The sequence below is a fragment of the Heptranchias perlo genome, unplaced genomic scaffold, assembly GCF_035084215.1.
Source record: "Heptranchias perlo isolate sHepPer1 unplaced genomic scaffold, sHepPer1.hap1 HAP1_SCAFFOLD_117, whole genome shotgun sequence".
Taxonomy (NCBI): domain Eukaryota; kingdom Metazoa; phylum Chordata; class Chondrichthyes; order Hexanchiformes; family Hexanchidae; genus Heptranchias; species Heptranchias perlo.
In genome coordinates this window covers 425,085-452,657 of record NW_027138396.1, presented here as the reverse complement: position 1 = coordinate 452,657, position 27,573 = coordinate 425,085, and the positions used below count along the sequence as shown (strand labels likewise).

At 45.0% G+C, this 27,573-nt stretch overlaps 1 protein-coding gene across 1 annotated transcript in view; it reads left to right on the top strand.

Moving 5' to 3' along the window:
* LOC137307995 (mucin-2-like) overlaps nt 1-27,573 on the top strand; it is a 91,214-nt gene that overhangs the window by 40,957 nt on the left and 22,684 nt on the right. Inside the window, exons 9-19 of the mRNA XM_067976965.1 lie at nt 10,989-11,106; nt 11,259-11,397; nt 15,218-15,328; nt 15,443-15,512; nt 18,588-18,725; nt 18,850-19,014; nt 24,845-24,939; nt 25,240-25,366; nt 26,561-26,813; nt 26,913-26,965; nt 27,051-27,151. Coding sequence (XP_067833066.1) covers nt 10,989-11,106; nt 11,259-11,397; nt 15,218-15,328; nt 15,443-15,512; nt 18,588-18,725; nt 18,850-19,014; nt 24,845-24,939; nt 25,240-25,366; nt 26,561-26,813; nt 26,913-26,965; nt 27,051-27,151 — 1,370 coding nt within the window. The remainder of the gene's footprint in view (nt 1-10,988; nt 11,107-11,258; nt 11,398-15,217; nt 15,329-15,442; nt 15,513-18,587; nt 18,726-18,849; nt 19,015-24,844; nt 24,940-25,239; nt 25,367-26,560; nt 26,814-26,912; nt 26,966-27,050; nt 27,152-27,573) is intronic.

Here is a 27,573-nt window from a genome sequence, read left to right as displayed (position 1 = left end):
TATTCGTGTAATGGGGGGTGTTATATTAGTGTAATGGAGAGAGGTGTTATATTAGTGTAATGGGGGGTGTTATATTAGTGTGAGGGAGAGAGGTGTTATATTAGTGTAATGGGGGCTGTTATATTAGTGTGATGGAGAGAGGTGTTATATTAGTGTAATGGGGGGTGTTATATTAGTGTGAGGGAGAGAGGTGTTATATTAGTGTAATGGGGGGTGTTATATTAGTGTAATGGGGGGTGTTATATTAGTGTAATGGGGGGTGTTATATTAGTGTGATGGAGAGAGGTGTTATATTAGTGTAATGGGGGGTGTTATATTAGTGTGAGGGAGAGAGGTGTTATATTAGTGTAATGGGGGGTGTTATATTAGTGTAATGGGGGGTGTTATATTAGTGTGATGGAGAGAGGTGTTATATTAGTGTAATGGGGGGTGTTATATTAGTGTAATGGGGGTGTTATATTAGTGTAATGGGGGGTGTTATATTAGTGTGATGGAGAGAGGTGTTATATTAGTGTAATGGGGGGTGTTATATTAGTGTGAGGGAGAGAGGTGTTATATTAGTGTAATGGGGGGTGTTATATTAGTGTAATGGGGGGTGTTATATTCGTGTGAGGGAGAGAAGTGTTATATTAGTGTAATGGGGGGTGTTATATTAGTGTAATGGGGGGTGTTATATTAGTGTAATGGGGGGTGTTATATTAGTGTAATGGGGGGTGTTATATTAGTGTGATGGAGAGAGGTGTTATATTAGTGTAATGGGGGGTGTTATATTAGTGTAATGGAGAGAGGTGTTATATTAGTGTAATGGGGGGTGTTATATTAGTGAAATGGGGGGTGTTATATTAGTGTGATGGAGAGCGGTGTTATATTAGTGTAATGGGGGGTGTTATATTAGTGTCATGGGGGGTGTTATATTAGTGTAATGGAGAGAGGTGTTATATTAGTGTAATGGGGGGTGTTATATTAGTGTAATGGAGAGAGGTGTTATATTAGTGTAATCGAGAGCGGTGTTATATTAGTGTAATGGAGAGAGGTGTTATATTAGTGTCATGGGGGGTGTTATATTAGTGTAATGGAGAGAGGTGTTATATTAGTGTAATGGGGGATGTTATATTAGTGTAATGGAGAGAGGTGTTATATTAGTGTAATGGGGGTGTTATATTAGTGTAATGGAGAGAGGTGTTATATTAGTGTAATGGGGGGTGTTATATTAGTGTAATGGGGGGTGTTATATTAGTGTAATGGAGAGAGGTGTTATATTAGTGTAATGGGGGGTGTTATATTAGTGTAATGGAGAGCGGTGTTATATTAGTGTAATGGGGGGTGTTATATTAGTGTAATGGGGGGTGTTATATTAGTGTAATGGAGAGAGGTGTTATATTAGTGTAATGGGGGGTGTTATATTAGTGTAATGGAGAGAGGTGTTATATTAGTGTAATGGGGGGTGTTATATTAGTGTAATGGGGGGTGTTATATTAGTGTAATCGAGAGCGGTGTTATATTAGTGTGATGGAGAAATTGGTATTGTGTATTTTCTGTGTCCAAAACAGTCGCCACAAAGTCTAATTCTGCAGCGTGACATTCTGCACCAGAATGACAGTGGAAGTTCACCCAATGCCATATTGGTTCGGGCACTTGATAGGCCTCCCTGGCGACCATCTGAAACAAATACAGGCAATATGTTAACATGGGTCCTGTGCCTGAATCAGGACCCGTTTTTGAAATTGGTGTCTGTGAGCACCTTAAACTTCACTTCCTAAATCCGTCCAAGCAATTCATGGGTGGGAACAGTTGGAAAGCAGTTTTCACAAGTGGTATTTAAGGAGATCCTTACCTTCATGAAAGAATGTCTCTGGTTCATTGTTTTAGGCTTCTAGGATGCTTTTGGTCCAAGTTTTTGACTGCTTTGGCATGTGCTTGTCTGAGATATTTTTGCAGAGTGAGGTTGTGGAAGGTTAGAACTGTTTCAAAGGACTTGTCTGTTCTCCACTGCTGAATTTGGGAATGCTGCTGGACTTACCTTTGAGGCTCCCAAATCAGGAGGATGACCAGGAGCAAGGAAGGTGGTAAAGGACTGCATGGGCTGCAGGAAGAGCGCAAAGGCAACATTACAGCACGTGGGCATTCAGAGAACATGATTTCTCAAAGCAAGACTGGAGTCGAGTAAAATGTTTCGCTTTGGTATAGATGTAGGCCTTCATAATCTTCGTGATGTAAAGGGATACCACTTATTCCCCAGCAGCCACTCGATGGTCTGGGTGGGAAAACATACTTGAACCTCACAGAGCAGCAGTGTGTAAAGCGGCTGCTTTTGAACAGGGAGACAGTCACTTACCTACGTCACCTGCTGAAGCAAGAATTGGAAGCCAATACCAGGACATGTTTTGCACTGCCTGTGACAGGGAAGGTCACTGTAACTGTAACCTTTTCTGCCTCTGGCTCCTTCCAATCTGCTTCTAGTGACATCAGCAACATCAGTCAGTTTGCTGTGCACATGACAATCCGGCAGGTCACTGGTGCACTGTTTGCGAGGCTACAACAGTTCATTAGCTTCATCATGGAGGCTGGCAAGCAGGAGGAAAGAGCACTGGGATTTGCCGTGCATTGCTGGATTCTTGCAGTGCAGGGCATCACAGAATGCATGCACGTAGCCCTGCATACGTCCCACCACAAACCAGCACTGCATCTCAACAAGAGGGGCTTCCGTTCACTCAACATTCAACTTTTCCTCACCTCGGCCGAACACTTATCTTGAGACTACGACCCCCAGTTCTAGACTCTCCAGCCAGGGGAAACAACCTCTCAGCATCTACCCTGTCAAGCCCTCTAAGAATTTTGTACATTTCAACAAGATCACCTCTCATTCTTCTAAACTCCAGAGAGTACAGGCCCATTCTACTCAATCTCTCCTCATTGAACAATCCTCTCCTCCCAGGAATCAAACGAATGAACCTTCGTTGCATCACCTCCAAGACACAGTAATCCAGGTATGGTTTCACCAGAGCCCTATATAATTGCAGCAAGACCTCCTTACTCTAATACTCCAACCCCCTTGCAATAAAGGCTAACATATCATTTGCCTTCCTAATTGCTTGCTGTACCTGCATGTTAACTTGCTGTGATTCATGTACAAGGACACCCAAATCCCTCTGACTGCTAACATTTCTTAGTCTCTCACCTTTTCAAAAATATTCTGCTTTTCTACTCTCTATGCACTCCTACTCTCCGTTTCCTGTCCGTTAACCAATCCTCAATCCACACGAATATATCACCCCCAACCCCATGATCCCTTATCTTGTCTAACAACCTTTTGTGTGCTACCTTATCAAATGGTTTTTGAAAATCCAAATATACTACATCCACTGGTTCCCCCTTATCTACCCTGCTAGTTTCACCCTCAAAATACTCGAATAGATATGTCAAACATGATTTCCCTTTCATAAAACCGTGTTGACTCTGCCTAATCACATTATGATTTTCTAAGTGCCCTGTTACTACATCCTTAATAATAGATTCGAGCATTTTCCCTACGACTGATATCAGGCTAACTGGCCTATAGTTCCCTGTTTTCTCTCTCCCTCCTTTCTTGAATAGCGGGGTTGCATTTGTTACCTTCCAATCCATGGGGAACGTTCTAGAATTTGGGGATTTCTGGAAGATCAAAACCAATGTATTCACTATCTCTGCAACCACCTCTTTTAAAACCCTAGGATGGAGGCCATCAGGTCACAATAAGAATAAAACCAGGTGGACCACCCGGCATCAGACCACTAGGCACTGGACACGACAAAGGCAAACCAAGCCCAATCGACCCTGCAAAGTCCTCCTCACTAGCATCTGGGGACTTGTGCCAAAATTGGGAGAGCTGTCCCACAGACTAGTTAAGCAACAGCCTGACATACTCACAGAATCATACCTTTCAGCCAACGTTCCAGACTCTTCCATCACCATCCCTGGGTATGTCCTGTCCCACCGGCAGGACAGACCCACCAGAGATAGTGGTACAGTAATATACAGTCAGGAGGGAGTGGCTCTGGGAGTCCTCAACATTGACTCCGGACCCCATGAAATCTCATGGCATCAGGTCAAACATGGGCAAGGAAACCTCCTGATGATTACCAGCTACCGCCCTCCCTCAGCTGATGAATCAGTCCTCCTCCATGTTGAGCACCACTTGGAGGAAGCACTGAGGGTAGCAAGGGCACAGAATGTACTCTGGGTGGGGGACTTCAATGTCCATCACCAAGAGTGGCTCGGTAGCACCACTACTGACTGAGCTGGCCGAGTCCTGAAGGACAGAGCTGTCAGACTGGGCCTGCGGCAGGTGGTGAGCGAACCAACACGAGGGAAAAGCTTACTTGACCTTGTCCTCACCAATCTACCTGTTGCAAATGCATCTGTCCATGACAATATTGGTAGGAGTGACCACTGCACAGTCCTTGTGGAGACGAAGTCCCGTCTTCACACTGAGGACACCATCCAACATGTTGTGTGGCACTACCACCATGCTAAATGGGATAGATTCAGAACAGATCTAGCAGCTCAAAACTGGACATCCATGAGGCGCTGTGGGCCATCAGCAGCAGCAGAATTGTATTCCAGCACAATCTGTAACCTCATAGCCTGGCATATTCCTCACTCTACCATTACCAACAAGCAAGGGGATCAACCCTGGTTCAATGAGGAGTGTAGAAGAGCATGCCAGGAGCAGCACCAGGCGTACCTAAAAATGAGGCGCCAACCTGGTGAAGCTACAACTCAGGACCACATGCATGCTAAACAGTGGAAGCAACATGCTAAAGACAGAGCTAAGCAATTCCTCAACGAACGGATCAGATCAAAGCTCTGCAGTCCTGCCACATCCCGTCGTGAATGGTGGTGGACAATTAAACAACTAACGGGAGGAGGAAGCTCTGCAAACATCCCCATCCTCAATGATGGCAGAGTCCAGCACGTGAGTGCAAAAGACAAGGCTGAAGCGTTTGCAACCATCTTCAGCCAGAAGTGCCGAGTGGATGATCCATCTCAGCCTCCTCCCGATATCCCCACCATCACAGAAGCCAGTCTTCAGCCAATTCGATTCACTCCACGTGATATCAATAAACGGCTGAGTGCACTGGATACAGCAAAGGCTATGGGCCCCGACAACATCCCAGCTGTAGTGCTGAAGACTTGTGCTCCAGAACTAGCTGCACCTCTAGCCAAGCTGTTCCAGTACAGCTACAACACTGGCATCTACCCAAGAACGTGGAAAATTGCCTAGGTATGTCCTGTCCACAAAAATTCCAATCCAGCCAATTAGCACCCCATCAGTCTACTCTCAAACATTAGCAAAGTGATGGAAGGTGTCGTCGACAGTGCTATCAAGCGGCACTTACTCACCAATAACCTGCTCACCGATGCTCAATTTGGGTTCTGCCAGGACCACTCGGCTCCAGACCTCATTACAGCCTTGGTCCAAACATGGACAAAAGAACTGAATTCCAGAGGTGAGGTGACAGTGACTGCCCTTGACATCAAGGCAGCATTTGACCGAGTGTGGCACCATGGAGCCCGAGTAAAATTGAAGTCAATGGGCATCAGGGGGAAAACTCTCCCGTGGCTGGAGTCATACCTAGCACAAAGGAAGATGGTGGTAGTTTTTGGAGGCCAATCATCTCAGCCCCAGGGCATTGCTGCAGGAGTTCCTCAGGGCAGTGTCCTGGACCCAACCATCTTCAGCTGCTTCATCAATGACCTTCCCTCCATCATAAGGTCAGAAATGGGGATGTTCGCTGATGATTGCACAGTGTTCAGTTCCATTCGCAACCCCTCAAATAATGAAGCAGTCCGAGCCCGCATGCAGCAAGACCTGGACAACATCCAGGCTTGGGCTCATAAGTGGCAAGTAACATTTGTGTCAGACAAGTGCCAGGCAATGACCATCTCCAACAAGAGAGAGTCTTACCACCTCCCCTTGACATTCAACAGCATTACCATCGCCGAATCCCCCACCATCAACATCCTGGGGGCCACTATTGACCAGAAACTTAACTGGACCAGCCATATAAATACTGTGGCTACAAGAGCAGGTCAGAGGCTGGGTGTTCTGTGGCAAGAGACTCACCTCCTGACTCCCCGAAGCCTTTCCACCATCTTGCAAGGCACAAGTTAGGAGTGTGATGGAATACTCTCCACTTGCTTGGATGAGTGCAGCTCCAACAACACTCAAGAAGCTCGACACCATCTGAGACAATGCAGCCCACTTGATCAGCATTCCCTTCACCACCGGCGCACAGTGGCTGCAGTGTGTACCATCCACAGGATGCACTGCAGCAACTCGCCAAGGCTTCTTCGACAGCACCTCCCAAACCCGCGACCTCTACCACCTAGAAGGACAAGAGCAGCAGGTACATGGGAACAACACCACCAGCACGTTCCCCTCCAAGTCACACACCATCCCGACTTGGAAATATATCGCCGTTCCTTCATCGTCGCTGGGTCAAAATCCTGGAATTCCTTTCCTAACAGTACTGTGGGAGAACCTTCACCACATGGACTGCAGCGGTTCAAGAAGGCGGCTCACCACCACCTTCTCAAGGGCAATTAGGGATGGACAATAAATGACGGCCTCGCCAGTGATGCCCACATCCCATGACCGAATTTAAAAAAAAGGTCCAGGAGATTTGTTGACTTTTAGTCTCATTAATTTCTCCAGTACTTTTTCTTTGCTAATCTTAATTGCTTTAAGTTCCTCACTCTCAATTGACCCTTGGTTCCCCAATATTTCCGGTATCTTTTTTGTGTCTTCTGCTGTGAAGACAGATTTAAAATATTTGTTTAATGTCTTTGCCATTTCCTTATTCCTTATTATAATTTCTCACGTCTCTGCCTCCAAGGGACCCACGTTTACTTTCTCTATTCTCTTCTTTTTTACATACTTGTAGAAGTTCTTACAATCTGTTTTTATATTTCTTGCTAGTTTACTCTCATATTCAATTTTCTCCGTTTTATCAATTTCTTGGTCATCCTTTGCTGGTTTCTAAAACTCTCCCAATCCTCACACTTGCTACTCTTTTTGGCAACATTGTAAGCCTCTTCTTTTAATCTAATACTATCCTTAACTTCTCAAGTTAGCCACAGTTGGATTATTTTTCCCGTGGAGTTTTTATTCCTCAAGGGAATGCATATTCGTTGAGAATTATGAAATATTCCTTTAAATGTTTGCCATTGGTTATCTACCGTCATATCTTTTAATCTAATTTCCCAATCTACCTTCGCCAACTTGCCCCTCATACCTACGTAATTGACTTCGTTTACATTTAAGACCCCAGTTTCAGACTTAACGACATCACCCTCAAACTCAATATGAAATTCTATCATATTATGATCACCCTACCCCAGAGGATCCTTAATTATAAGGTTATTAATTAACCCTTGCTCTAATTCCTTTAAATCCCTGGGTTGGAAACCATCTGGTCCTGGGGATTTGTCACTCTTTAGTGCTGTTATTTTCTTCATTACTGTTGCTTTACTTATGTTAATTTTATCGAGTTCCTGTCCCCGATTCAATATTAGTTTTCTTGGGATTTCCGGCATGCTATCCTCTTTTTCTACTGTAAATACTGACGCAAAGTAATTGTTCAACATGTCCGCCATTTCCTCATTGTCAATGACAATATCCCCACTTTCAATTTTTAAGGGGCCAACATTGCTCCTGACCACCCTCTTTTTCCGAATATAACTATAAAAGTTCTTCGTATTGGCTTTGATATCCCTTGTGAGTTTCTTTTCATACTCTCTTTTTGTAGCTCTTACTATCTGTTTTGTGACCCTTTGTTGATCTTTGTATCTTTCCCATTCGCCAGGATCTGTGCCATTTTTTGCCTTTTTGAATGCCCTTTCCTTATGTCTTATACTGTCCCTTACCTCTTTAGTTGTCCATGGCTGTTTTTTTTGGCAAGTAGAGTTCTTGCCCCTCAGGGGTATAAACCGATTCTGTATCACGTTAAATGTTTCTTTAAACATTTCCCACTGATCATCAGTCGTTTTACCCATTAACAGATTTGCCCAGTTTATTGTGGACAGTCTCTGTCTCATCCCATTGAAGTCGGCCTTGCCCAAGTCTAGAATCTTAGCAGCTGACTCACTTTTTTCCCTTTCAAACACTACATTGAACTCGATCATGTTATGATCGCTATTGGATAGATTTTCGCGTACAGTTAAGCTGTTAACTAAATCTGGTTCATTACTCATTACTAAATCTAGTATGGCTTGCCCCCTTGTTGCCTCTAGGACATACTGCTGTAGAAAACTATCCCGGACACACTCAAGAAATTCACTACCTTTCTGACAGTTGCTAGTCTGCTTTTCCCAATCTATGTGAAGATTAAAGTCCCCCATTAAGACCACTATGCCTTTCTTACACACTTGTCTGATCTCTGCATTTGTACAATCTAGCACTTCAGAGCTGCTGCCAGGGCTCCTATACACAACTCCCACTATAGTCTTAGATCCTTTCCTATTTCTCAATTCAACCCATAAGGTCTCTGTTGGCTGCTTACCTCTCGTTATATCCTCCTTTATCATTGAAGTGATTTCATCTCTAATCACTAAGGCTACTCCTCCCCCTCTTCCATTTTCCCTATCTCTCCTGTAGACCTTATAACCTGGTATATTTAGTTCCCAATCCTGACCATCCTGCAGCCGTGTCTCAGTCATAGCTTTCATGTCATACCCTCCAATTTGAATTTGAACCTGTAGTTCATTTAATTTATTCCTTATACTCCGTGCATTTGTATATAGAACTCTTAGTTGGGCCACACACCCTAGTCTGACCTTCAGCTTTGATGCTGGGTTAATCGCCTTATGCCTTCTAGTTTTCACTTTATCTGTAGTGTCTAAAGTACACTTTCTTTCTGCTGCTCTATGCTTTTCCCTTTCACTTGTTCTTGAACAACTGTTTGTACTATTTGTATTGTAAATTTCCCCTGGGTCTTCCCCTATCATGCTGTTCTCAACTTTACTCCCTTCTGACTCCCCGCTCAGGTTCCCATCCCCCTGCCACTCTAGTTTAAACCTTCCCCAACAGCACTAGCAAACACCCACACGAGGACATTGGTCCCGGTCCTGCTCGGGTGTAACCCGTCCCGCTTGTACAGGTCCCACCTTCCCCAGAACCGGTCCCAATGTCCCAGGAATCTAAATCCCTCCTTCCTACACCATCCCTGCAGCCACGCATTCATCCTGTCTATTCTCCTGTTCCTATACTCACTAGCACGTGGCACCGGTAGTAATCCTGAGATCACTACCTTTGAAGTCCTGCTTTTTAATTTATCTCCTAACTCCTTAAATTCACCTTGCAGGACCTCATCCCTTTTTTTACCTTTGTCGTTGGTACCGATATGGACCACGACTACTGGCTGTTCACCCTCCCCCTCCAGAATGTCCTGCAGCCGCTCTGCGACATCCTTGACCCTTGCACCAGGGAGGCAACATACCATCCTGGAGTCACGTTTGCGGCCGCAGGAACGCCTATCTGTTCCCCTTACAATTGAATCCCCTATCACTATAGCCCTGCCACTCTTCTTCCTCCCCTCCTGTGCAGCAGAGCCACCCGTGGTGCCACAAACTTGGCTTTTGCTGCTCTCCCCTGATAAGCCATCTCCCCCAACAGTATCCAAAGCAGTATATCTGTTTGAGAGGGAGATGGCCCCAGCGGACTCCTGCTCTACCTGCCTAGTCCTTTTACTCTGTATAGCGGTCACCCATTTCCTTTCTGCCTGCGTAATCTTTACCTGCGGTGTGACCGCCTCACTGAACGTGCTATCCACGATAGTCTCAGCATCGCAGATGCTCCTCAGTGAATCCACCCGCAGCTCCAGCTCCGAAATGCGGTTAGCCAGTAGCTGCAGCTGGACACATTTCCTGCACACATGGTCGCCAGGGACACTGGTAGTGTCCATGACTTCCCACATAGTGCAGGAGAAGCATATCATGGGTTCGAGCTCTGCTGCCATGATTTACCTTAGATTTGCACTGCGTTCACCTCTCAGACTCTCCTCCCGCTCTTGGTCTCTCCTTTTATACTGTGCTCACCTCTCGGACTCTCCTGCCTCACCTGTGAGGTCGCACAGTAGTTTTCTCTTGTTGCCGGTCTGCTGCTGCTTTTATTCCCCGCTCTCAGTCTTCTGCTGCTCAGGTCCGCAGCCGCTCTGTGGAAAAAGTTCGGAAAAGCAAGGCAAAGCAGCACCTCCTTCCCCCACTTCACCAAACTCCCACACTCACCAAACTCTCAGCTGTCTCACTCGGTGCTCTGTTGCACTCAGTTATATTACTTTTATAGAGAGAATGGCTGTTATATTAGTGTTAGAGAGCTGGGTGTGTTATATTAATGTTATAGTGGGTTATTACATTGAAATTATTTGGGTGTTTTATTGCTGTATTCGATAGGAGGGGTGTTACAGTAGTGATATAGAAAGAAGGTGTTATGTTCGTGTTATATTACTGTTAGAGGGAGTTATATTAGTGATATAGAGAGAGGGTTGTTATATTAGTGATATAGAGAGAGGGTTGTTATGTTAGTGATATAGAGAGAGGGTTGTTATATTAGTGATATAGAGAGAGGGTTGTTATGTTAGTGATATAGAGAGAGGGTTGTTATATTAGTGATATAGAGAGAGGGTTGTTATATTAGTGATATAGAGAGAGGGTTGTTATGTTAGTGATATAGAGAGAGGGTTGTGCTATACTAAAGAATGTTATAAAAAGGGATTTGTTACAGAGGCAGTCATGCTATTTGAGAGTGTTATAAAGAGGGGTTTGCAACATCAAAGAATTATAATGAGACAGCCTGACTACAATACTTGCATTATGAATAACTGAACCATATCACAAAGTCAAGTAAATAATAATATATAGAATAAAACATTGTGGATAACTACATATACTGGGAAAAATCTGTACGTTAGGAATCTGTGCATATCTAATTTATATATTTTATATTTTAGATACTGTTTTTGATGACATTTCCAACACTGGATGCATCCCAAAAGTACAATGTCCCTGTACCTACAGTGGGTTTTCTTATGCGCCTGGAGAGTCCTATTCCACCAAATGCAGTAAATGGTAATTAATGTATAGCATTGACTTTTGCTAAAAATCCTGATGAATTGTTATGTTATTTTTTTGGGGGGAGGGGTATCTTTTGTCACTTATTGTTTCTCAGTCTTCATTTAATAAAATAACTGATTTCAAACACTCTCTTTTTAATCTGGTAGCATTTGTAATCGAGGGCAGTGGTCTTGTACTGATCTGTCCTGCCCTGGAATCTGTTCTATTGAGGGAGGAGCTCACATTAATACATTTGATGAAAACTATTACACATTCCACGGAAGGTGTCATTATGTTCTTGCTAAGGTAAGAATCAGTGGAGACTTAGTAAACTGGAAATGACCAGTACCAATAAGTTTATAGTCAATACTTACTACCAAGACTTTTGTGTTGCTGGCAGTACAGTGCATCAGTGAGAGAATTGTCTTCAATACAGTGTTGAAATTCTTGCAGGACATTTCAGTGCTTGAAACATTAAAAAGTAATTTTCACAAAGCACTGAAGGTAGGAATCCCATCTGTGCCAATTTTTTTTTATTCGTTCTTGGGTTGTTGGCATCGCTGGCGAGGCCGGCATTTATTGCCCATCCCTAATTGCCCTTGAGAAGGTGGTGGTGAGCCACCTTCTTGAACCGCTGCAGTCCGTGTGGTGAAGGTTCTCCCACAGTGCTGTTAGGAAAGAATTCCAGGATTTTGACCCGGCGACAATGAAGGAACGGCGATATATTTCCAAGTCGGGATGGTGTGTGACTTGGAGGGGAACGTGCAGGTGGTGGTGTTCCCATGTGCCTGCTGCCCTTGTCCTTCTTGGTGGTAGAGGTCGCGGGTTTAGGAGGTGCTGTCGAAGAAGCCTTGGCGAGTTGCTGCAGTGCATCCTGTGGATGGTACACACTGCAACCACGGTGCGCCGGTGGTGAAGGGAGTGAATGTTTAGGGTGGTGGATGGGGTGCCAATCAAGATGGTGTTGAGCTTCTTGAGTGTTGTTGGAACTGCATTCATCCAGGCAAGTGGAGAGTATTCCATCACACTCCTGACTTGTGCCTTGTAAATGGTGGAAAGGCTTTAGGGAGTCAGGAGGTGAGTCACTCGCCGCAGAATACCCAACCTCTGACCTGCTCGTGTGGCCACAGTATTTATGTGGCTGGTCCAGTTAAGTTTCTGGTCATTGGTGACCCCCAGGATGTTGATGGTGGGGAATTCGGTGATGGTAATGCCATTGAATGTCATGGGGAGGTGGTTAGACTCTCTCTTGTTGGAGATGTTCATTGCCTCGCAATTATCTGGCACGAATGTTACTTGCCACTTATCAGCCCAAGCCTGGATGTTATCCAGGTCTTGTTGCATGTGGGCACGGACTGCTTCATTATCTGAGGGGTTGCGAATGGAACTGAACACTGTGCAATCATCAGTGAACATCTCCGTTTCTGACCTTATGGTGGAGGGAAGGTCATTGATGAAGCAGCTAAAGATGGTTCGGCCTAGGACACTGCCCTGAGGAACTCGTGCAGCAATGTCCTGGGAGCTGAGATGATTGGCCTCCAACAACCACTACCATCTTCCTTTGTGCTAGGCATGACTCCAGCCACTGGAGAGTTTCCCCCTGATTCCCATTGACTTCAATTTTATTAGGGCTGCTGAGTGCCACACTCGGTCAAATGCTGCCTTGATATCAAGGGCAGTCACTCTCACCTCTGGAATTCAGCTCTTTTGTCCATGTTTGGACCAAGGCTGTAATGAAGTCTGGAGCCGAGTGGTCCTGGCGGAACCCAAACTGAGCATCGGTGAGCAGGTTATTGGTGAGTAAGTGCCGCTTGATAGCACTGTCGACGACACCTTCCATCACTTTGCTGATGATTGAGAGTAGACTGATGGGGTGATAATTGGCTGGATTGGATTTGTCCTGCTTTTTGTGGACAGGACATACCTGGGCAATTTTCCACATTGTCGGGTGGATGCCAGTGTTGTAGCTGTACTGGAACAGCTTGGCTAGAGGCGCGGCTAGTTCTGGAGCACAAGTCTTCAGCACTACAGCTGGGATGTTGTCGGGGCCCGTAGCCTTTGCTGTATCCAGTGCACTCAGCCGTTTCTTGACATCACGTGGAGTGAATCGAATTGGCTGAAGACTGGCTTCTGTGATGGTGGGGATATTGGGAGGAGGCCGAGATGGATCATCCACTCGACACTTCTGGCTGAAGATGGTTGCAAACACTTCAGCCTTGTCTTTTGCACTCATGTGCTGGACTCTGCCATCATTGAGGATGGGGATGTTTACAGAGCCTCCTCCTCCAATTAGTTGTTTAATTGTCCACCACCATTCACGACTGGATATGGCAGGACTGCAGAGCTTTGATCTGATCCGTTGGTTGTGGAACGCTTAGCTCTGTCTACAGCATGTTGCTCCCGCTGTTTAGCATGCATGTGGTCCTGAGTTGTAGCTTCACCAGGTTGGCAGCTCATTTTTAGGTACGCCTGGTGCTGCTCCTGGCATGTTCTTCTACACTCCTCATTGAACCAGGGTTGATCCTCTGGCTTGTTGGTAATATTAATTGTGTACATATATATAAATAAAATGAAAATATGGCGTGTTATAAGAATCCTGGAGAATGTGTTGGAGCACTAATTCACAGTGGCACAGAGTGAAAACTTGTAGGTTCGTTCGCTTGACTTAGTTCCTGATCTTGTCTGTTCTGTGGGTGTACATCTTACATAGAATTACATCGAATGTACAGCACAGAAACAGGCCATTCAGCCCAACTGGTCCATACCGGTGTTTATGCTCCATACGAGCCTCCTCGCACCCCTCTTCATCTCACCCTATCAGTATTTTCTTCTATTCCTTCCTCCCTCATGTGCTTATCTAGCTTTCCCTTAAATGCATCTATGCTATTCGCCACAACTATTCCTTATGGTAGCGAGTTCCACATACTCACCACTGTCTGGGTAAAGAAGTTTCTCCTGAATTCCCTATTGGATTGATTAGTGACTACCTTATATTTATGGCCCCTAGTTTTGGTCTCCCCCACAAGTGGAAACATCTTTTCTACATCTACCCTATCAAACCCTTTCATAATCTTAAGGACCTCTATCAGGTCACCCCTCAGTCTTCTCTTTTTTTAGAGAAAAGAACCCCAGCCTGTTCAATTTTTCCAGATAGGTATAACCCCTCAGTTCTGATATCATTCTTGTAAATCTTTTTTGCACCGTCTACAATGTCTCTATGTCCTTTTTATAATATGGAGACCAGAACTGTGCACAGTACTCCAAGTGTGGTCTAACCAAGGTTCTATACAAATTTAACGTAACTTCCCTGCTTTTCAATTAAATCCCTCTACAAATGAACTCCAGTGTTTCATGGGGTGGGAGGGTGAGTGTCCACCAGGTGCATTTCCTAGTCACCAACTTATTAGTGGGAGCCTGTGAGCTGCTCTCTATCCCATCCTTCAAACTGCATGAGGTGTATAGCAACATTGGAAAATAGGAACAGGAGTAGACTATTTAGCCCCTCGAGCCTGTTGCACCATTCCATGTGATCATGGCTGATCTGTGACCTAACTCCATATACCCGCCTTAGCCCCATATCCCTTAATACCTTTGGTCAACCAAAATCTATCAATCTCAGATTTAAAATTAACGATTGAGCTAGCATCAACTGCCATTTGCGGAAGAGAGTTCCAAACTTCTACCACCTTTTGCGTGTTGATATGTTTCCTAACTTCACTCCTGAAAGTCCTGGCTCTAATTTTTAGGCTATGTCCCCTAGTCCTAGACTCCCCAAACAGCGGAAATAGTTTCTCTCTATCTACCCTATCAGTTCCCCTTAATATCTTGAAAACTTCAATCAAATCATCTTCTAAATTCCAGGGAATATAACCCTAGTTTGTGTAATCTCTCCACGTAATTTAACCCTTGGAGTCCAGGTATCATTCTAGTATGGCTCAGTTAGACCTATAATGGAGGGAAAACAGCAAGGTTTGTGCATTGCATAACGGCAAGCTAAAAAAATCTTTAAATTCCTAGGAGGAGAAGTTAAAGTTAGATAGTGCCATGCAAGTTAAGTTATTTGGTTTGTTTACCATTGGCAAGGTTGCTATTTTGGCCTTGTTCTTCTTCTAATCCTTTACTCTAGGACTGCAAAAATACTCTATTCACTGTCCTCGGAGAGCTGCAGCCACGTGGCATTGCTGAGTCTGAGACAGCCTTAAAGTCAGTCGTACTGGCTATCCATGGAGCTCAAACTGTAAGTGATTCCCAATTAGCTTTCTGATGACTTAAATGATTTTGATACACATTTAGGGAAAAACAGTCGTCTACAAATGATTGTATTTAGTAAGCTTTGGTGTTTTTATCATAGATCATTTCCATTAACTCTGGTGGCACTGTCTCCGTCAGTGGAATCTTGACCCAGCTGCCTGTAACTACCGGTAAGTTCATTTGCTGTTTCCACGGCCTAGAATCATTGGCCCAGAATTTGCTGTTAAAATAAGAGTGAGGCTAATAGCACTCACCGTTACTCATGCACAAATCGTGCAGGAACTTCAAGCGAGGGGCAGATGTGAGGTTAAATGCGGAAATTCAAAAGTTGCTGTCTGAGATGCGCCGTTAGCTTCGCGAAAACGGCATTTCGTTGTCTGCCTCACCACTGAAATGCATTGAACGGTGTGAAGTTGCTTTATTTGCGCATAGATACAAACTAAACTCACCACAGAAAGTTAACTCAAGTCATTTCAAGTCTAAGTACCCTTTTAACGACTTGATAAGTGTTAATTACTGCCAGTAAACCTCTCTGGCACTAAAAATTATCTATTACAAGCGTGGAGTCTCATTCCTTCAGCTTCTAATTGGTGGAGATTTTTTTTAAATTTAAAATTAACATTTTTAAAAACTTTTCCTTCCTGTGTATTTTTTCTCTCTCCGTACCAGCACTGACAGGCAGCTCGCTGGTCAAAGAGGCATCTGTTCCTTGGAGCCGAGCCAGAAGCTGCATGTTAATGGCAGGCGGGGGGGGGGTGGGTGGGTGGGGTGAAGAATCGTGGGGAGTGGGGGCCCACGGACGGGAGACTTTTGTGGAGCAAAAGGAGTGTTCAGGCTCCTGGTCCTCCAAAATCTTTATCAGAAAACTTGCCTTGGACTGTTTTGTGAGCTGCAGTGGTCACTTTAAGGCCCTTTGGTAAGGCCAATCATTGCTTCGTACCAATGGGCGGAGTGTGTGTGGTGCGTTCTCCTCCCATTGGTACCTCAAAATTGCATAGGAACGTAGGAAGAAAGGAACAGGAGTAGGCCATTCAACCCCTCGAGTCTGTTCCATCATTCAATTAGATCATGGCTGATCTGTATCGAACTTCATTTACCCACCTCGGCTCCATATCCCTTGACTCGATCTCAGATTTAAAAGTTTTGTGGGAGAGGGTTCCACACTTCTATCACCCTTTGCTTGAAGAAGTGTTTCCTAACTTCTCTCTTGAATTGCCTTGCTCTGATTTTAAGGTTATGTCCCTTTGTCCTAGACTCCCCCATCAGCAGAAAATGTTTCCCTTCATCTACCCTATCAATTCCTTTCAAAATCCAAAAAATCTCAATCAAATCTTCCCTTAACTTTCTATATTCCAGGGAATACAAGCCTAGTTTATGTAATCTCTCATAATCTAACCTTTGGAGCCTTGGTAACATTCTAGTGAATCTGCACAGCACTCCTTCCAAGCCCAGTTTATCCTTTCTAAGGTGCGGTGCCCAGAACTGTACACAGTACTCCAGATGTGGTCTAACCAGGACTTTGTACAGCTGTAGCAAAACTTCCTCCCCTTTATATTCTAGCTCTCTAATTAAGAAGGCTAACATTCCATTAACCTTTTTGATTATTTTTTGTACCTGTCTACTACATTTTAGTGATCTGAGTACATGGACCCCTAAATCTATTTGGATCTCCACAGTTCCTAACTTTTCACCATTTAAAAAATACTCGGATCGATCTTTTCGTGGTCCAAAACGGACGAACTCACACTTACCTGCGTTGAAATCCATCTGCCACAGTTTTGCCCACTGACTTAATCTATCAATTGTATCTACCATAATTTGTAATTTTATGCTCCCGTCTACGTTACTTACTATGCCACCAATCTTTGTATCATCGGCAAACTTGGATATGTTTGCATATTAAAAGTAGCCTCCCACCAGAACCACATGGGCACTCTGGCCGCCCATTCCCACCCCAGGTTGGAAATAGCGGGAGCAGGAACGGGGTGGTTAATGGCACAACTGGTTGTGACTTACCACACATCTGGCACTTTGAAGACAGGATCCAGAGTTATGTCGAGCTGGATGTGTGGTTAGTCCCAAAAGCCATCTTAACTGCCCACCCGCCCGGTTTCCATTGGGTTAAATCAGCCCTTTTATTTCAATAAAGCTCATTTTATTTTTTAATGAGCTGCTGAACAAAAACTGCTAGAACCTATAGAAACATTTTCCATCAGTACAGCTGACTGGTACTGATGCAGCCTGGGAAATTAGATGCCCTGCACAGGCTCAGACCGTTCAATCCAAATTCAGCTCGCAGCATCGAAGCTCTGGGAAAAGAGTACCAGCCAAAGCTCAGGTTTTTTGGAGAGCTGAGGCCTTCAAGTAAAAGCTTTAATGAATGCATTAAAAGACATAAAAGGCAATTCAATGGATAAAATTAATCATGTTATTGTGAAATTATGTGATTTTTTTTGAATTTATTCAAAATGAAAAATGAAAAATTCTCAGAAAACAGTTTGAGAGATTTGTGGGGAAAAGTTTCCTGGTAGCCGGATTGTGCAGTCACAGGGTGATGAATTCAAATTGGAAAACCCCATTATAAATGTACTCATAAATATTTAAAATAGTAAAAAGTTTGAATAAACATGTGGCAAAAACATGGCAACAGGAAATAAGGTTTTGTAGACAGTAAGTGCATGGATGTAAGATTTACAATAAGATAACATTTGAGAAAATTGTCAGATGAAAATTTTTTGTGAAAGACTTTTGATACGATTAGCTCATCAACCAAGATTTACGGCCAAATATTTACATTGGAAATTTCCATTATAAATGTTAGCATCGGAAGTTTCAGTGTTAAATGTTGATATAAAAATGTAACTAAATATCGTGACGAGAAGTAAGATTTGTGGACACAAAGTGTGTTGCTCGCACAAGAATTTTAATAGAAAAAGAACTTGCACTTAAATAGATCTTTTACACCTTCAGCATGTTCCAAAGCACTTTATAGCCAATGAATTACTTCTGAAATATGGTCACTGTTGTCTTGTGGATATATAGATCTATAGTCCAAAGAACAGAACAAGTCCGTAATGGTTAATGTGTTTTTAATGATTTAATATCAATGAGTAAATGAGCAAAAACAAAATCCAAGCTATTCATATAATGTTTGAAATATTTACTCCTGATAGCATCTTTTCATCATCGATAAAACTCTTTATATATGTTCTTAAATGTACAACTTTTCTCTCCTGTTTTCACAGCCAATGTCACTATATTCAAGCCCTCAACTTTCCATGTTATCTTCCACACTACTTTTGGGCTGCAGCTCCAGGTACAGTTAGTGCCTATAATGCAACTCTACGTAACTCTGGATCCTGCTGTCAAGAGCCAGATGTGTGGTAAGTTACAACCCAGTTGTACCTTCACCATCCAGCCATGTCTAATAGCCATTGTAATAATTATAAATGCTTCATTGTTCTAAGTGATAATTAAATGCTGTACAATTTGTTTGTGTTTATTTAGGTCTTTGTGGAAACTTCAACGATGTACTTAATGATGAGTTTAAAACAGTCAGTGGTCTTGTGGAAGGAACACCTTCTGCATTTGCAAATACCTGGAAGACCAAAGCTAGCTGCCCAGACAGAAAAGATATTTATGAAAACCCTTGCTCCCTCAGTGTCGAAAATGGTAAGATTACAACTTATTGCTTTTCAGTGATGAGCCTAAAGGTTTGAAACATAGCATAATGGAGTTGCAAAAGAGTTACCAGGAAAAATAAATAGAATAATGTCAGATCCTGTAATGCAAAGTACGCTATATTCTATTAACAGCTCTCCCATAGCATTGTTCATTGTGAAGTCAGAGGTTTGAAGAGAACAGGGGTGTCGTGCCAAGCAGTTATATCAGGGTCATTGATTTATCAGCACTGGAGGCAGTTCAGCACCTGGCAGTAATGGATTTAGATGTCAGAGTCCAGGACTACTTTAAGCCCAGGGGAGGGAGGTGAGGGGGTTGGTGGGGATCATAGAGTCTGGAAGCACTGGGAGGGGTGGGGGGGTCCCATGCTTCTGGGAACACAATAGAGGGAAGTAATGGGAACACTGGGTCAGGTCCTGACCTGACCTGCAATCTGGGAGCATTGAGGAGGGAGGTCCTGTGGTCTGGGATGATTTGGAGCTGTGCTGGAATCAAGGAGCACTGAGAATATGTCCAAGGGTTTGTGAGCACTGGAAAGTGGTCTTCAGATTTAGAATTGTAGTTGGTGGAGTCTGAAGATATGGCTCCTAAGATCCAGCAGGACTGGGAAAGGTGTTTGGAATCACTGGGGGTAGAGTCTGGCAGAATGGGGATTGCTGGAATCTGGCTGTATTGGGTGGGGTGGGGGGAGGTCCAGGAGCCTTGTAGGGGAAGGAGGCCAATAAATGGCACCTGAGCTGCCTTTGGCCCCTTTCAGGCTATCAGGCCCCAACACCACCACAGCCCTGCCTGCCAGTCTCCTTCCCTGATCCATCTGTAAATCAGGGTTTTCAGAATATTTTGTTACTGGGACCTAACAGTTCAATGTGAGACTTCAGAGATCAGCTCATCAAGGAGCACTTCACCTAAATCAGCCCTACCATTCCCCATTCACTAACAACCTCACAATCCTCTCCTGACAATCACTGTGCGATTACCTCCCTTCAGTCCAGACTTATGGGTCTTGCCCTCGCCTCATTACACTACAAAAATAAACACCAATAGCAAATCCAGATCAAAAAACAAATTTATCAAACAAATCATGTCAGCATTGACAGAATAAAATGACTAATCACCCTTCTGCAATCCCTTAGCGCCTGTCTTGTGTTTTCATTTACCTATCCTGGTGCTCCTACACGATGCTTCCCCAATGGCTACAGCTTGGGAGGTGGAAGATTGCTGAGCTTTCAGGACAATTGGGAAATTGCTCCTTGAGGACACTTCAGATGGCCTTGGAGGACAACCTCAAGCAGCTCTGGGCTAGAGGGCCCTGCTGCAGGCTGCAGCATCTCGGCCAGGGCCGCAGTAGACTGGGCCGGCTGGTTGAGTCACACCAGCTAGGACAATGGTGGAGGAGCAGGCATGCTGTCATCCTGAGAGAGGACAGCAGCTGTCTCTCCCATGAAGCCAAGTCCACTCTCCTGGGGTGGCGCCTCAGCACTCCTAAGGCTCTGCTGGAGAACAGCGGTGATATGATGCCCAGGAAGCCTTTTTCAACAGTGGCCCCCAAAGCCCCCCCAGCAGTGAGGACTGCCATAGTATCCCTATGAGCTTCCAAGGCAGCAGTTTGAAGGTGTCAGAGATGTCATGAGACGCTCCATCATGGTGGGTTCCACTGTGGTGCTGATCGAGCTGACCACTCGTTCCACATTGGACAGAATGGTCTCCATATTCTGCGCAAAACCTTGAGACAGGTTGGAGGTGGACTCCTCCATACTCTGCGACATTGTGCACAAGCTCTCCGCCAAGCTGCCCAGTGCACCAAGCATTTCCTGGTGTCTGTCCATTACCCTTCTTCGGCAGCCTGGCCCCTCAGAGTCAGTATCTGAATCCTCTTCAGTGGGACTGGAATGTGAGCTCGTCCTCTGATGAGCTGGTATATATGATGTCCTATCCCCATGCCCTAGCTCCTGCACACATGCCCGGTGAGTCACCACGTGCAGATCCCTCCCGTAACCTATCCTCTGAGGTCCACGTGGTGTCAGTATCTGAGCTGGTGCCTGTGAGAGTGAGATCAAGTGACGGTGCATCTTCATGATCATTTTATTCCTCTTCCTCAACTGGCTGTGGAGCCTCGACATTCTGAGGAGCTGAGATGAAAGGGCCAGGTTTGGCTTGTGGTCTGAGAGAGAGCGGAGAGAAAGAAGTGGGTGTGGAAAGCACCTGCAGCTTGTCGGACAGAGTGTGTGGGGTGGGGGAGAAATCAGAAGTGACAGAGGATGAGGTGTAAAGAAACCCGGCTCAGCGTCTCCTCCAACATCTCTAGTGGCCACAACCTTCACTCTGGCCCTTCACGTTATAGCTAGGGCGCTCTCTTGAAGGAGGGAAAGGGTACGCAGAAGGGTTCTTCCTTCTCCAATAGCAGCCTGTTGCCTGCTGTTGTGCGCAATCTTCCCCTGCAAGAAAGAATGAAGTGTGTTAGTGAGAGTCATGTGAGGTGTTTGGAGGAGGTGGCTGTCATGATGGGATAGCTGACAGTGTATGTGTGAGATGTGAGCTGTAGCTGAGTGAGGGTTGTAATGATGGTGAATGTGTGAGTATGGGGAGAAGGATTTTTAGTGAAGTGTGGTGCAGTGATTGTGGGACAGTGCAGGGTGATGGGGAGGGCAGTGTTGTGAGTATTGTAATTAATGAGACTGTGAGTGGTGCAGCTATGTTAAGAATGTATTTTAGCAGTCTTCTTACCTTAACAACTCTAGTTAAGTCATTGATTTTTTTCCTGCACTGTTTGGGCCGTGCTCCCGGCATTGACGTCCTCAGCGATCTCCTCCCATTGCCCCCTGAGCAGATTCCTTCAGGGCCTCCTGCCCCCTGGGAGAAAAAGGATGTCCCTCCTCTTCTCCACTTCCTGCACCAAGGCCTCCAGTGCAGCATCAGAGAACCTTGGTGACCGCTTGCTCCTTCCTTCAGCCATTTCTTTCAGAACTTGTTGTACAGTTTTTTGCAGCCAGAAAGCAGCTTCCGTTTAAGAAGTGCTGGCTCCCTTTAGGCAGAGTCCTGGCCTCCTGATATTGGCTGCAGGCACGAATCATTCCAATCAACACGGATATTGAATGGGTACTAGCTCGTACAGGTAGTCTGCACCCTGTCCCCCCACGCACCTGTTTTTGCGTGAGATCCGATTTTTAGGCCATTGAATATAAAAGCCAAGTGGTGATGACAAGCCGACATAAATCCTTAGTAAGAGCTCAGTTAGAGTACTGTGTGCGGTATTGGGCCCCACACAATAGAAAGGATGTGGGGGCTTTAGAGAAGGGACAACCCAGATTCACGAGGATGCTGCCCGGTATGAGGAGATACAAATACAAAGAAAGACTTGAAAATTGTTGTTCTAATGAGAAAAGACCCAATTTTCAACGCAGACTATGTTAGAATTGTTCAAAATTATGAAAGGTCGATTGAAGCAGACTGTTTCCAAGGGCATGATTTTAATCTCGAAGAACGGGTGGATTGGGGGCAGGGGGGCGGTAAAAATGTTAAAAGTTGGGAGAGGGCACGAATCCCAGCTCCAACCCGCCGAAAAATGAGTTTGACCCAGACGCATCTGGGTGTGGGCACTTAGTAAACCCAGAAATCCCGCCGGCAATTAAAACTGGCGGGATGACATTTAAAGGGGCAATTAAGATCGTTGAAGCACTTAAATCAATTAAATTTGTGGGGATTGAGGCAGGTAAATGATTTTAACTCTGCCTGAACGTGTCTCCCGTGGCCTCTGAAACACCCCATGGAAACGGAGACAAGTTGCAGCCGGCAGCAGTTTGGACATTTAAAGCAGTGTTTAAATGGTTGCAGCAGGACAAGCATTTCTCTCAGACAAACCTTTGGCTGAGAGTTCTTAATATTTAGACTCAGATTTCTTTATTCACACTCACAATCTCACCTGGCTGCTCGTGATACCAGGGAGTCGCTCATGCTTGATAGATTCTCATAGGGAGATCGGTGAAATGACTACAGTCAAGTACTCAGACCACCTGTAATGACCACCACAACCACAACCACAACCCCCACCCACCCCCCCCCCTCCCCCGGCAGGTTGCACAAAACAAATCATACAGTGCCATATACACCCATTGTAAACACACCCAATGGGTGGCACCAAGTCTCGCCTTTCATGAGCAGCCACGTGTAAGGGCACGTTCACAAAAGGGTCTCAAGAATGGGCAAGAGGTGGCAGCAGTGGTGAGAATCATAACAATTAATGTGATGTTAACATAAACCAAGTATACATGAAGAATGTGACAGTCTGTTAGACATCCTTTTGCATCCCCTTTGTGATTACAAAACCTTAGACTTCAACCTCCTACAGCTTCTACGTGGTGCATTCCCTGTGGCTGCAGCAGAGGTAGTGGCAGGTTGCTTGGATTCATGCCCGGGCTGTTTGGATGCTTTCAGCCAATGCCCTCTGGGTTTCGGTGCCCGTGAGGGCCCCGCCAAAGACTGCTCCACCTGCACCTGTGCAGGGGCAGACTCGGCCACCTGGAGAGGAGGCAGCATCGTGGGTACTGGTTGAGGGGGGTGTAACGGATGAGACTTGGGAGCGCTCTGAGTAGAGTCCCCATTTCCATGTCCCCTTTCGCCATCATCTCTCTCCTGGGCCAGGCCCACATCACTCCTACCACTCTGCTGGAGAACAGTTTGGTGGACAGGTGTGATGCCTTGTAAGGTCAGCGTTAATGTATCTGTCTGTCTGTCTAAGGCAGCAGAATGTAGTTCGCCTGAGTCCGCACAACCGTTGCCAGGGCCTGAATGGTCTTATTTGTGAGCCGTGCACGAGTCTCAATGGAGGCTGCCATTCTCTCCATTAAAGACATTCCTGCACTTACCTGCACCGCCAATCCACTAGCGCTGGAATTGGACTCCTCCATCCTCTCCACTATTGTGGTGAGTGTGCATGGCATGTTTTCCACTCCCTCACAAAGTTGCTCCTGTACCTTTCTCATTCTCCTTCTCAAGGATGGCCCTTGGGGTTCAGCATCTGTGCCCAGCTGAGCAGAGCCTGGAGAGGAGTGCGCCCACCGACGCGGACTCTCCACCACTGCCCCTGCCACCAGTGTCTGCTCACGCTTACTTGTGTGTGGTGACTCACCAGGTGACAACCGAATGATCTCTCTAATAGGACCCACCGAGGGTGTGAGTATCTGCGCTGGTGCATAGCTCACTAAGATATGTGTGCCCCCAGAGGCCTGGAGCTCCTCTGAGGAATTGTCCTCGACCACGTCTTCGGTCCGTGACGCCCCTGGAGGAGAACATACAGCAATATTAAGAATCATCACAGAAGTAATGTTGTGATGAGCATCCTGAGGTGTGCGACGGGTCAATCATTGATAACATCAATCCATGTTGTGTGTGAGGGATGTTAAAGTTCTGTCACCAGTCTCGGTATCCCTGGCGGCCAGGCACTCCACCGTCTGGCTTATCTCCAACGCCTCCTCCTCCGCCTCTGTGAGGGCCACGATTTGTGGAGGCCCCCCTTCTGTCCTCACCCTCTCCCTCGCATTTTGCGCTCTCTTCTACAAGGGGATAAAGTACAGATGAGTGAGTGAGTGAGAGTGTCATGGTCGCCCGATGGATGCATTGCTCTGGGTCAGGATGATAATGAAGCTGATGCAACAGAGGGTGAGTATCAGACAGATTGATCACATTGGATCAGGAATGGGGTGAGTGGGAGAGGTGGGTGCACAAATGGGGGTGGAAAATGCTGCTGTTTCTGCAACAAGTTAATCAGTTGGAAATAGCTTTTTCTAAATCCTCGAATTTCTCCTTTCTTGTCTTGTTTTTATAGAAAAGTATGCCAAGCATTGGTGCTCCCTGCTAGTAGCTGAGAACTCTGCATTTGCTCTGTGTCATTCACAGATCAACCCCAATCTCTACTATGAGGTACACAAAGTTACTGTGTCATTGTGTCTGATATTTATTGCTATGAAAACTGCAGTATTGGTTGCAACGATGTAAAAGTCACAGCTCTGATTTGTTTTGTGAACATTTCAAGATTGTATTGGTGCATAAGGCCTTGCAGATGATTAGAAACTGCAGCAATGTGGACCTATACTCAATGTTTTGGGTTGCAAATTCTGTTCTGTATTGAGTGTTTCCGTTAGAAGGATTATTTTTTAGTTCAATCTTTGTTTAAAACTTTTCACCTTAAGTGTGAGATAACACAAAGCTTTTATCTTTCAGCAATGTAAATATGACAGCTGTAACTGTGAAAAGAGTGAGGACTGCATGTGTGCTGCCCTCTCCTCATATGTTCAGGCCTGTGCAGCCAAAGGCATCACCATTTCTAACTGGAGAACTGATGTGTGCTGTAAGTACAACTATATTAATCACCTCCACACCCTGTACACCTGTCAGATTTGTAGCAGTAACTGTGAAACATTTGCCCTTTCCCATCTACTGCAGCCTCATATTCTTATATACCTAGAAAAATCCACCATAGGGCAACAAAAGGTACATATTAATGCTTTGCATGGACTGACATAATGTAATGGGCATTCCATTGCCACTCAATCCACCCCCTCCCTTACTGCTGTCTCAGGCTCATCCAGACTGTCTTCAACCTTGGCATCCTGTCAACCCTGACCGTAACTTTAAATCTCTACATCCTTTCCATCACCAAATCACATTCTTGCAGCGCCACAACATTGCTCACCTCCACCCTACCTCAGCCCCTGATACCTTCAGATGACTCCAATGCTCTTCTAGCTGGCCTACCATCCTCCACTTTTCATGAACTCAAACTTGACCAAAACTGCTGCATTTATCCAGTCCCATTTGCTCATCAGCCCCATCTTCACTGACCTACATTGGCACCCTATCCCCAAAAGTATTACACTTAAAATACTAAACCTCATTTTTACATCCCTCCATGGCCTTGCCTCACCCTACCTGTGCAATCATCTCCAGCCCTATGTTCCCTCTCAACAGTCCATTCCTCTGACTCCGGCCTTCTGTGCATCCCTTCCTCCCCCTCCTCCCTTTGCTCCACATTGGTAGCACAGCCTTCAGCTGCATTTGTAAACAATTTTACAACACCAAGTTATAGTCCAGCAATTTTATTTTAAATTCACAAGCTTTCGGAGGCTTCCTCCTTCCTCAGGTGAACGATGTGGAAAATTCAGCTGCATTGGTCTTCATCTCTGGAGCTTTCTTCCTAAACCTGTCTCCACCTTCAAAATCCTTCTCAAAACTCATTTCTTTGAACAAGCTTTCTACCACCCATAATCTATCCCTTCCTGGCTCAATGTCCATTTCTATCACCTATTTGTGAAGTGGCTTTGGACCTTTTTTTCATCAAAGGAGCTATGTTAATGCAAGCTGTTGTTCTTGTGAATGGCAGCGCAACATGTTAATGAACTGTGCCTAAAGGCACAGTATGTTAGTGACTGACACATAGCACATTGTGTTAGTAACAGCCACTCTGAAAGAATATATTTATTTTAGACTAGTTTTAAACTGAAATCTGGAAATTCCTCAAGTTGTCTGTGTTTTTTAATTGCAGCTAAATATATCAACTGTCCCAAGACTCTCATCTACAGCTCCAATATGACAAACTGCCATCGTACTTGCCAGTCCTTAGGAGCACCAGATAAAACATGTGAGGTTGACTTTGTGCCAGTGGATGGATGTGGTTGTGCTAATGGAACCTATATGGATGGCACTGGTAAATGTGTACCACCCTCTAGTTGCTCGTGTTACTATAAAGGGTCGGCAGTGGCAGCAGGAGCAGTCATTCATGAGGAAGATGCCATGTGGTGAGCTAATGAAGCTAATTCATTATTTCACTGAGCAATAGGAGTATCTGAATGGCGTTGGGCTTCAGTGATTGAAGATATTTTGTTATTTTCTTGCAGTGCCTGCAATCAAGGGAAGCTAGAGTGTATTGGAAAAGATTTAAAACTTCAAGGTAACATCTTGAGAAAAAATAAATTATTCAGAGAATAAAATGTCTCTTGTGTGTATCTAAATCCATTTTTGGTTTTGCTTTCCAGCCTGTGTTGCTCCCATGGTTTATTTTGACTGTAATAACGCTTCAGTTGGCAGCGCTGGTACAGAATGTCAGAAGAGCTGCCAGACCCTTGATATGGACTGTGTAAGTGGCAATATAGTGACTGTGGTATTATCTGTGCTAATATTTCAGGGGCCACAAGCACTTGTGTGATTCTTAGATATTATTCTTCTTTCTTGGCTTAGAACTATTGTGCTTTGTGTGCTCAGAGATTCTTTTCTTTTTGTCCCTTCAGTTTCCGTATAAAAAGTAGCACATGAAGCAAAGGCTGTGTGGTAGCTCATAGATTTTAGGAACATAGAAACAGGAGTCGGCCATTTAACCTCTCGAGCCTGTTCCGCCATTCAATCAGATCATGGCTGATCTGCATCTCAACTCCACCTATGTGCCTTTGCTCCTTAATACCCTTACCTCAGCAGTTATTTGGGGGAGTGAGTTCCAGATTTCCACTACCCTTTGTTTGAAGGAGTGCTTCCTGACATCACCCCTGAATGTGGCCTGGCTCT